Source organism: Phycodurus eques, chromosome 20, assembly GCF_024500275.1.
Source record: "Phycodurus eques isolate BA_2022a chromosome 20, UOR_Pequ_1.1, whole genome shotgun sequence".
NCBI classification, from domain to species: Eukaryota; Metazoa; Chordata; class Actinopteri; order Syngnathiformes; family Syngnathidae; genus Phycodurus; species Phycodurus eques.
The window spans coordinates 2,143,798-2,155,267 of NC_084544.1; the positions used below are offsets into that span (position 1 = coordinate 2,143,798).

Consider the following 11,470-nt stretch of genomic DNA (forward strand, 5'->3'; position numbering starts at 1 on the left):
ACGACAGCGGCGCTGAAGCGCCTAAACGTGATCATTGGATCCTGGAAAATCAGCAAAAGTAGTGAAAATATGGATGTGTTTATCTTTCATATCAAGCTTGTGGTGTATTTCACTGCTAAAATAATAAAAATGGAGTGTATTTTTTAGCGCCACGCCTACGTGCCAAAAGTGCTTTTGTGTTTTTCTGCGTGGCTGCCGTGGAAACGAGAAGCTCATCCATCACATTGTTGACCTTTTTAAAGAGTTCACATAGCAAACGTGTTTTAGCTTCTTGTGGAGCGTTTTGCGCGTTCTCTGCACGAAATCAATCATTTGGAAGTTGTGTTCTGAGGCCTCGCTCAAGTCAATCGTTGCCGTGGCTTTGCGAAGACGTCGCTATAAATCGTCTTTATGATGAGACATTTCTCGACTCCTTGAACTATTCCCATCAAGCACTGCGCCCTCGGGGTTTTAGCGATTTAGACATACCGAAAAGGTGCGTAAGAAATCTGACTAATGGCTTGCCGAGACTAAAATGAGGGCATTCTAGTTGCCTGTGTCCTGGCGCTAACTTTAACGAGATGCTAACATTGTCGTCGCTTGTTAGCATGGACATCCCTTGTCAGTTGACATTTCTTGTTAGCTTGGACATCGCTAGTCAACATGGACTATGCAGGTGAGCAGTAACATCGCTTGTTACAAAGTGATTTGTTAGCGTCAATACTACGCATTATCATTCGTATTGTGTCTTGGCGCCAATACTGCCTGTTAGCGTTGACACTTTTGTTTGCATGAACGCTGCTTGTTAGCATTGGCATATCTTGTTGGCACGAAAGCGTGTTTTTTCATCATTGGAATTATTGGGGGCGATCAATCGATGGAAGAATCAATAGGATAACCGATCCTAAAGAGATTCGCTAGTGGCAGCCCTTTGTAGCATGGACCTTGCCTACTAGCGTTGACATTCTGTTCATTAGCATGAACATCACTTGTTGGCTCGTGGATTCTCCGGATTAGCATTGACATGAAGCTTTTTATTAGCGTGAGCGTGATTGAGAGCGCCTAGCAGCTAACAGTTGCGTCTGGTTATATTTAAAAGGACACTGAACATTTTTCCTGTTCTTAGCGAGGACACCTTTCATGTTTTTTCCTCGGAAAAGTGGCACATTTCAACACGAGTAGATACGTGGCCATCCATCACGGGACTACTTCCTGCCGTTATTTCAGCCGCCTTGTTCATCTTCACCGTAAGTCGACCCGTCAAGACGTCAGACTGGTCCCGGCCGTGTGTCGTTTCTCAGAGAAGCTTCAGCGGAAAGAACGAACCCTCAGCCAGCGAGGATGCAGAGTGAGTGTGTCTGACTATTCCCCCCCCCCCCCCCCCAGGGTATTTCAAAGGTTTCAGTTGGCGTGTTTAAACCAGACCCGAGCCTTAATTTTGCCTTAATTGCTGCAACCGTTTCTACTTTGCCACGTTTCTCATAAGGCAGGTAATAACATTTAACGACTGTCTTTTTACAAGGCTGACGTGAATAAACGCGTAGTCAGCAGCCAGCCTCGTTAACACTTGGCGACGCACCTTGCCAGAAGAAGAAGAAGAAGAAAATGGAGGAGGTGGAGGAGGAGGAGGACGAACGCGCAACTATTTCGCGGAGCAGTCTGGATGTTCCGTCTTGAAATCCGATCCAAATACTCTCCCCGACGTCTTCCCAGAAAACCAAACGCTTTGTTTTCTTTCTAAATATGGCCTCCGTTTCCCCCCCAACCGCCACCAGTCTCCCCGCTACTTAGCCCACGTTGCGCGTCTCACCTTGCAAGTAACGACGCGCTGCTGACGCGCTGCTTAATGGCTCTTCTAAAACGACGTCGGTTGGGGCGAAGAAATACAAGAAAGTAACGCAAAAGTGCAAAACGCTTCTCAGCCTGACTGTTTTCCCCAACTTTCCACCAATCCCAGAATCGCACCTTTTGAGTCACGATGTGCTCATAACATGCTAAACTGCTCCTCTATTAGCAACATTACGGTGTCACTAGGCAGTTTGTAATGAATACAAAGATGGGGGGGGGGGAGTTCAATGTCAACGGATTCCAACTTGATCAAAGAACAAAATGTGTAATTTGTTCAGGATTATTATTGAGCTATTTGCAATTTTTTATGGAGCGGGCAATTATGTAACATTTATGACGTTACCATCTAATCTGGTTCTAATTAGCCCACGTGAACGCCTGACCATGCTGGGAAGGATAATAATTAATAAAGCGCTAAATGGCTCCTCTATTAGTGACATCACAGGCCACAGGTCGGTCGATAGCATTGTAGCCATTGTGCCGTAACCGTCTCATGCAAAATATGACAAAGCAAAAGCGTATTAGCCAGCGAGAAAGTACAACGTGCAGGCAGGAGTACGCGTGTTGCATCCTTCCATCCTGGAGGTGAAGTCAGACGTTTGGACAGCTGCTCGGGAGGATGTGGAGATTAGACGACCAAGGCCGTGACACGATCGCTCGCTTTCTTCATTTCCTCCTCTCATCCCTCCTTTAAATGACCCCTTTTTTTTTTTTTTTTTTTTTTTCATCGAGAGAGGCTGAAACTCGCCGGTCACAACATTAGGGACACCTAGACCACCTGATGCAGAGGTGGGCCAACGTTTGTGGGCCAAAGGTCATCTCTAAAATGGGCAAGGGGGGCCAGTTCGTTTACATTTACGGTCAAATGCAAACGCGTGAACGGATTAGAAATCAATTATAAATCAATGAACCGATTGTTTCATGAAATAAACGTATCGACCTGAAATGAACGCATTCGCATTGATTCTGCAATAAACACAATTGTTTGATCACGTCACAGATCGGTGGGCCGGATTTTAAGTGCACGGACCTCCGCCGAGGCCGAACAATCAAGCATGTCCGGTCCTGTCCTGTAGGTGGCAGTAATGGTCACAATGAAATGGCCGACGACTGCCGACGGCAACGATGACGTTATAGCGGCGCCCGCAGGAGGTGACGAGGCTTTCTGCCGACGAGTCACGCGCCATTGATTTTTACGAGAGCAGACATTATTTGATCCTGCGCTTTTTGCACCAACGAAACGCTGACTCGTCCGCTCTCGCTCCGTAATGAACATTTTTGCACGTTTGTCAAATCGTAAAGGCCACGAGGGAGAAGCCGTTAACGTTTTAGCCGATGCGGGCAAAGATGCAGACGCAGGATTTCCTCTCGGCGTGTTCTGTGGTACAGGATCATGCGGGAATCCCGAGCCTCTTTTACGGCAAATTTCCGCTCCCCGTTCCCTTCCACACAACTCCCATCTTGTCTCTGATGCGACCTCACAAGCCGGGAGATACGCTTGTCCGCTGTATTCTGCGTCGCTACCTTTCACGCAGAACTGCGACTTGGGGGGGGGGGGAGCACATCCGCAAGCGAAACCGAAACTGACAATGTTTTTTTTTTTTTGTTAAACTGCGAAGATGTTCGAACAGCTCAACTTTCTCCCACTGGCTGACCGAGCGCTTGGCCCACGCTGGTGTTTACATTCTCAGACTTCAGCAGGCTGCCGCTCATCAGCCCGAAGGCGCCGATTTTATTTACACACTTTGTTTGTGCTTATGAAGTGCAAAGTTGTGTTTGCTATTGTTACACTTGCTCAATATTTACATTCTGCGGGCAAAATCGTCTCGTCGGGAATTGCAGTACCGCACAGCCGATGAGTGATATTAATGACGCTGGGGAAATGCAGCAAATAAGCAAACGCCAGGCAGGATGTTTGCGGGGAAATTTGAAATGAGAAACGTTCACAACGCCTGCGTCATGGCGGAAAAAGACAGCGCATAAACTTGACGGTGGAACCCAACAGGAAGTTCTCCAGTCCAGTCCAACAGTTTTGAGTTGTCGTTGCGCAGCGGACAAGGCGATGCCGCCCCTTTGCGATGCGTCTTTTCGGGCCAGCGGCGAAGTTAAAGGGCGCCGTAGCCGATGTTCGCCGGGCTCTTTTCAGGGAGCACGCAAAGAGATGTGCCCTTCTCCCGTCTGCTTTGCGCCCTCGTGCTTTGGGCTTCTTCACACTCGGAGAAGGACAGGTATGCGGCCACGCTGTTCCTGATGCCGTAGCTTAGCACGCCGTCGTCACGGCCGCCCGTGCCGGTCGGCCGCGTCCTGGTTCGGAAAGAGTTCAGACCATACAGTCAATGAGGGGTTTCCGCGCGGTGGCGAGCTCGGTTCGGCTTTACCCGTCTCGCTCCTTCCTGTCCAAACGGCGTCTCGTGACAACCGGCGGATCGTCTGTCGGCGGCGCTGTTCGGCTGGACTGACACGGCGACGTCAACGCGCAGCACAAACCGCCCGCAAAGTCTTCCAATGAAGAACGAAACCGCCGTCAAGTGTTGTTAACGCGTGTTTCAGGCCTGCGTCAGTTTTTTTTTTTGTACACGCACTCACCCGAGTAGTAGTTGACCAGGTCTTCCAGGCACTGGAAGGTGAGGCCAGGGGAGATGTAGTACCAGCTGTTGTCCAGTCGGGAGATACGGTAGTGCCGTATGATGCTGTGCTTGACCGACAGAACGTACATGCCTACAAACAGACGCGACACGCCTTTTCGAGATTGTCGGGAGTTTTCCGTTGTAGTTGTGAGGTCAGAGTGCAGTTGTTGTCAGGAAGTTGCAGCGGTGTTAAAAAGGGAAAAAAAAGCAGAAGTTCAAGTCCTGTGCAGTAACGCGGCTAATTTATCTCACACGCTTAGTCACTGTCGACGTTTGCATGAGTCGGGGAGGGCCGCGGACAAAAAAGTGTTTGTCGTGAGAGCGCGGAGGAAAAGGCTCACGTTCGAACAAATATCGAAAGCTTGTAACGCTTCGTACGGTGAATATCGGAAGCTCTTATGACGTGAGCGTCCTCACCTCGCTCTGCGGAGCTCTCCCGTACCAGGAAGGAGCCCACCCTGTTTCCAGGTAGAAGGAGAAGTTCCTCAGCCTTCTGCCTCGTCACCCCCTCAAAAAGCCACCTGAAGGAAGAAACAGCACAATGTTCTCGGAGCCTTATTCCGCACTTTCCCCGTGCCGTGTATTTCTGGAGCTGCACTTACCCATGATACACCCTGGCCACATGGATCCCGGGGATGAAGTTCTCCTTTCCCGTCTGGAGCGAACGGACTTTCCTCCAGTAGCCCTCCCTGCGCACCAGAGAAAGAAAAGGGCAACAAGAGTCAGAAGTGCCCTCAAGTCTTGTTTGTACAAAATGCAAAGCGATGTGCATACTGTGCGACAATGCCGAGCTTCTCCCCCATCCTAAAGATGGGTTCGCTGACGTCAGGAGGTGGGTAGTCGCCGAGCGCAACCGCCGTGTCTTCCTCGGAGTCTGGAGATCAGATCGTTATAAAAAAATAACAACAACAACAAAAGACACGTCAAATGTTGGCCTCTGAAACCCCAATCAGTCGTCGAAGCTTCTTTTGGATCGGTTTCTGAGGAATTGCCGAATCGCATTTCTGGCATTCTTCGCCTGGGCCTCGGACTCTGAGACTTCGCACCCCTCTTCCGACTTTCTGCTTGTTTTTCCCTCAACACGGTCACTCTCTGGCCTTTGTTAAGCCTCTGATTTGAGCTTAGAAGCTGGGAATTTCCCGGGTCGACTGAAAACCTCTCTTCTCTCTACATAAACCTTCACACTGGCGTGGGAAGAAAAGCCGTAAATAAGCCGTCTTTGACAGTGTGAGAGGGGCTCGTCCCGACAACGTCATACGCTCGACTGGAGTTCCTCGTGCGTGTCTGGAAAGCTTTCGAGATCTCACCTTCCCAAGGACTGCCACGATGGCCGCTGTCGAGGTTGTTACAGATGCGCACGCCTCGCATCATGTTACCCATCCTGAAGTCGGAGAGCTGCGCCTGCCTCGTTCGCGTCCTCCGCGCTTGTCACGATCTTAACACACTCGCGCAAAGGGGAAGCCGAGTGACATTACATTGTCCGATTTTCTGCAAAGTTCCGGTTGTAAAGAAAAAAAAAAAACCCAACAATTTCGCAACGTTGTGAACTTGGTGCCACGCGCCTAAAAAAGAAACAAAACGTACCTGTGGTGACGTGAAGGATCGTTTCGGCTGTGCCTCGCTGAGTCTAGGAGAGCGATGACTCGAGCGTGACTCCGACCGACGGCTCGGCAGCCCACTTCCTGCCACCAAATGAGGAAGAGGGCCTGCCTTTGGTGTTCGAATAATGAATTTGTGATGATTGCTGTACTGAGATCTCGGCTGGCACAGGAGGCCTCGGTGTCCGTGTCGGTTCTCGGTCGTACGGATCGGGTTAATGCGCAAATGCCATCAACGGGACTTTTCCCGGTTGATTCGCCTTTCATCCTAAAAGCTTCTTTAGTTCTAAATTTGAGGTTTGGAGTCTACCTATTAAGGTGCCTGGTGGGTGGGCAAACCAAGCAGAGGAACATCGAGATCCTCTGCGATCCCAACAGCAGGTGTTTACAGGTCCTACGAAGCCAAGAATAATGACTGTCCGGGACTTTCCTCGAAAGCGGCCTCTTGCTTGTTTTTTGTCGATTTACGGCGCACGCCGAGCAGCAATTTGTTAGTCGCTCAATTGATTCGCAAGCAGTTTTCTGGGCAACGGATTTGTAAAGGCACATGCTTTCCATCTGTGGCTGACTTGGGCCACAGGCGGATGTCTGGACGCGTTCGAATGCTGCAAAGGACATTTCCACAGCCTCTGTCTAAAATGACAAAATTACCCACGGGAAGGATTTGCCATCATTTATTTGTTTTCCTTACAAGCCAAAATCCCCAGATGCTTTTTTTTTTCTTTCTTTCCCTGCCCCCCTCCCCAGGGTTTGTTTCACCCTAAATGATAGACATTCCGCATGCTGCGCCACTGGTAGTTAGCGCCTCCGTGGCTGCGAATAGCGTCTAAAAGCAGAAGCAAGTCTGACTTCACTGCATCGGGGAAACCGCGAGACTGAGCGGCGTGACACGGGCCGTGCTTTTCCTTGGGCGCAGATGTTATGTCCCTCTACGTGTTTGTCGTCACCGTACTTGTTAACCTCGTCGCCGTTTTGGCCGCTGCAAAGCGCTAAAGTCGGCCTTTTGTGCCGTGCGGAATCCAAAAGAAAAGCTAGATCCGGATTTCACTCGGACTCGGATCGAAGAGGCACTGTGCGGGCGTTCGAGAATCGTTCGGAACGGAAAGGAATCCCGTCAGGTGCTTTGTGTGCTTCTGCGAGGGCCCGCCCGTGCGCTTTATCACCTCCGACCCCGCCGACGCCACCTCAAGGGAGGGCCCGTGCCAGCCTTTACGCGCAGGCCAGGGTAACTACGGGTTACCTTGCCAGTCGTCTCTGGCGAGCCCATAATGAGAGTGCGCTCCCTGCAGCCGTCCGGATGGGAGTTGAGCGTTCTTCGCCGTGACGTCGTCTATTACCCCGTCGTTACGTGGCGGGGAGCTATTTTCGCCGCGTGCGTTTCCACCGCGCACCCGTGAAAAACCGTGTCCGCCCGCCTCGCGGTCACATCTGATAACGCCTTTCGAATATTCAAGCATTTGTTTGCCCGCTGGGGGAAAGAAAACACGAGCGGTTTGAAACCACTTGAAAAAGTCGAGTTGCTTTCGCAGCGAGGTTACCGAAAGAGAAGCTGCCGTTTGTCGGACCCCGAAGATGAACCTACTTCGAGGCGCCGCTCCGGGCCTTCTTTTCCAATCGCTGCTCTCTCCCGCTGGCACTTCCAGAAGGATCTTTGCCTTTTTTTTTTTTTTTTTTTTTTTTCCCCCTTACTCCGAGAAGCGTTCCAAAACATGACCAGGATTTCTCCACTGTCGTCATTTCAGAGTCGCCGACGCCAAGCGAGGCCAAAACGATCCTTTTTACGTAACCGCAACTGTGCCGCTGCGATCGGATTGCGCGACAGATTCAGCTAAAACTGTTTCGAGCCCATCACGATGCGATCGGTTTCCGACGATAATATCGTGATAAGTCAACGATTGAGAGGGGGGGGGGGGGGAAATCTGCAATACAAACGGAAAACATGTTCAAATAGGTGAGCTGTTAACACAAAGTTATGCCAATCAGCTCCGTTCTTGACATTTTGTTGTCACTTTTTCACACAAGAAATCGAAGTCGTTTCAAAATTGGAACAAATCGATATCGCAATACCTCGCCGACGATAATGATGGACCGATTTCCCTGCTCGCTTCATCGGCGGTGCTACTGTTCCGGTGTCGACTGGTTTGCGGTCACACTTCACTGACGTTTGAACCGACAGATCCGGAAAAAGTCAAACGGAATAATTGCTTACAGGTTTTTCTGTCATCCCTCGACCGCGCGCGCTCGCTCGCTCTTCTGTTAGTTGTCGTTGTGTAAACCACTGTGATGTTGTAAAGTGCTTTTTTTCATTTATTTTTTTTACTTTTAGCCGTGCCAGGCTCTTGTGTTCTGTTCTAAATCCAGTTTACGATTTCACAGTGACTCCAAATTCCCTCAAACCTTTGGAATTTTTCAACAGATGGAGGACATCAAGCAAGCGGGCCCTCCACGCGAACGATGAAACCGATCTGCGTGATAAACTGTTCCAAAATGTAGAGAGGCGTAGACTCACACGGATGCTAGTGCACGTCCGAAAAAATGCATTTCCCTTCTTACTGGAGCGAGCTACTGCTGCGCCTAATTTGTCACGTGGAAACGCAGCACCGCCGCGAGCAAACGCGAGCTTGTCTTTCAGGACGTCGGCGCTCCGACTTTTCTCAGCTCAAACGCGTATCCGCCGACTCGCATCGGACGAGATCGTGGGCCGAAGAGCCGGAGCTCGGAGTCGTCTGCGCTCCATTTCATCGCGGTTGACTGCAGCGCCATTCCCGACGCAAATGTTCCAGGATGTGCGTGCCATTCGTTTACTCCGCCCAAACAATGGGATTCATTTATCACCTCAGCATATAAACGATTGCTGGGATGTCATCCGCACGTCCCTCTCACGGACGACCGTGAAACGCCGACCTTGTCCTCCAGCTTTTCCGGTCCTTCGAGAACATTTCCGATTTCTTACGAGCGAGGTTTTTGTTCTCTGTTTCACCGGGGGCGTCGTTTTGCTTTTTCTTGAGCCGCCGCGAACCCAGAGGCCGCAGGCGTCGCTCGACTGCAAGTCGGCCAGCGGCGACGCTCCCGAGACAAAAACATTCCGGCAGTGGGCGGAGCAAGAACTATCAAGAAACGCTCGGCGTCCATTTATGAGCCAGATCGACCCGCAGAAACGACGCGTCGACCTAAAAGGAACCCACGCCGAGTCCAAATCCCTTCTTCTTCCACAATGGCGAAAAAAACCACCAGACGTTTTGCCGTGGTCTTCAGGCGTCGTCTCGCCGGCGCGTACTTTTAGCGTGACGTGACTCTCTTTGGATACAAATGACCTCCGCGTGCGTTGTTGTTTTAATGAACATTTTCAGAACGGGCTTGCTTTCTTAGGTCTTCCACCTGTTGGTGACAGCCAATCAGCTACTTGCCTGCTTTGGTGATGCCCCGCCCACATTTAGTCAGCCACCCTGACTCGTCCTTTCACTTCTCTTGTGTGTTTGTCTTATTCGAAGCCTTTTTCTTTTCGTTAGCCTCATAGCACAGCTGCCTATGTCACGTTTGAATGTTTTTGGGGAAAAAAATAAAAAATGGACATTTGTAGCGGGCACTTTGGTATCTTGTATTGCTATAGCAACAGTAAGTTCAAAATGACTTTAGCAATTTCAGTATGACACGAGGCTAACGTTTTGCTCCCACAAACAACCAAAATCCTCGTACTCCGATGCTTCCGACCCGTCGTTGACCCCGCTTGCGTGCGAGTTCACGCCAGGCTGCCGCATTCCTGCCGGAGAGCTGCAGATTATTATTTATTTTTTTTTTGTCCGTCCCTGAGCTGGAGACCGCGGCTATATAAAGCGGCTATAATTACCCGAGCGGTCTGTACATACGTTCAAATAAACAAGGCAGCCGAGGCCCAGAGGCCCCTCGCGTGAGCTCGTAAGCTAGCTTGAAATCTCGCCGAACATTCACTTCACAATACAAAGTTCTCTGTATTTATTAGATACCGTCAGGCACGCTCTAACGTCTGTCTTTTTACACGTGACCTGCTTTTCTGTGGATTTCCGACGCCAGTTGACTTTGAAGCGCTAATTGGCCCAAAAGGCACCTCGACTGCAGGGCAGCTCCGTGAATTCGGGTGTGGGCGGGGACGGGCGTAAGCGAGGGGTTTTCCACGTGCTAGTCCGAGACGGTGTGCATCTGTTGACACTCGATTGCGCTGAGCATTTAGCGGTCGCTAGCATTGCTCGCACGTTTGACTGCAAAGACACAGAAAGCATGCCGAGGCTAGCTCCGATGGTTAGCATCAGACTCCGCGTCGCCCGGAGTCTCGTGTCCGACAGACTTTGCTGCTTTCCGGCGCTAATTTCATCCAGACGGTGCCGGATGCGACACCAATCCAAGCAAAACTAAAACGAGACGGCCGGGAATAGGCGGGAAAAGATTTTCCGCCTTGGATGTGGATGACATCACGGATTGATGTCGCCCATGTGTGCAGTCGACAGCTGTAACGCAGCATCGCTTCGTGTCTTCTTCTTCACCACAGGAGGGTTATTCAGTGAGTTATCCCGGAGAGATGACGAGGAAGTGCCCCGCTGGATTAGGATGACGACCACCTCCGACTTGCGCTCTCATATTCTGACTTGCCACAAGCCAAAAGAAGCCACGAGCACAATTTCACGCTCGTTATAATTAAAGAGGATGAAACGTACGTTATTTTGGGGGAGATGTTTAAATCAAGTCAATCGTGTTCGGTCAACCGCCTCCTCTCTGTGGCAGATATCAAAGAGGAGAACATGCGGTCCTGGTGAAGGACTTTGAAAGAGAGCTTCTTGAGGTCTACCCACGAACCCTCACCAGTGGACCTTCAAGTGGAACAGGAGGAGGATGGAGGAGTAGGACAAGAGGTGAAGGAGGCCAGAGGGAAAGGAAAACGAGAGATGGGGCGAGCAATCAGGCGAGTGATGAGAAGGAGATAAGGACGAACGGCGAGACGAGGAGAACCGGAAGTATTGGGGGCTCGACCAGAACGAGAAGGAGAAGAACCGCACTTGGGAGGAGGAGGACGACGACGGTTGAGGCTGAAACTGGAGTTGGGAGGAAAAAGAGAGCTGGCGAAGGGATCAGAGCCCACGAAGAGGAGGAGACAAGAAAAGCTAAAGAAAGAGGGGACGCTGATCCGGATTAAGGAGTCGGAGCAAGAAGAGGAGAACCGGAGTTGGGGAGAGCGCCACAGACCAGGAGCAGGAGCAGGTGAAGGCTAAAAGAAGAGGAGGAGAAGGCAAACCAGACTAACCTGGACGAAAAGGAGATCCAGAGAACTGGAGGAGAAGAGAGGAAGACGAGGGGTGGGGTGAACACTAAAGGAAGGAGACGCTGTGAACCAGTTGAAGGGTTGGGGAGAGGCCCAGAGTTAGCCCGAGGAGGAGGACGAGGGGGAGA

The 11,470-nt window shown here is 50.7% G+C and overlaps 1 protein-coding gene across 3 annotated transcripts; it reads right to left on the reverse strand.

The window, feature by feature from the left end:
- Positions 1-3,537: 3,537 nt before the first annotated feature.
- On the reverse strand, positions 3,538-6,355 carry sla1a (Src like adaptor 1a). Of its 3 annotated transcripts, none has more exons than XM_061664787.1 (8): positions 6,039-6,355; positions 5,762-5,889; positions 5,229-5,328; positions 5,057-5,143; positions 4,872-4,975; positions 4,414-4,566; positions 4,206-4,326; positions 3,538-4,131 (listed from the first exon to the last, which is right to left on the reverse strand). In XM_061664787.1, exons 2-8 carry the CDS (start codon positions 5,832-5,834, stop codon positions 3,933-3,935), a joined length of 837 nt encoding a protein of 278 aa, XP_061520771.1. In that variant the 5' UTR covers positions 5,835-5,889; positions 6,039-6,355; the 3' UTR covers positions 3,538-3,932. The 3 variants fall into 3 exon arrangements, with proteins under 3 accessions (XP_061520771.1, XP_061520770.1, XP_061520772.1); XM_061664786.1 differs by having other exon boundaries at positions 5,762-5,942; positions 6,039-6,354; XM_061664788.1 differs by having other exon boundaries at positions 4,414-4,545; positions 5,762-5,942; positions 6,039-6,353.
- Between the last annotated feature and the right edge of the window lie 5,115 nt (positions 6,356-11,470).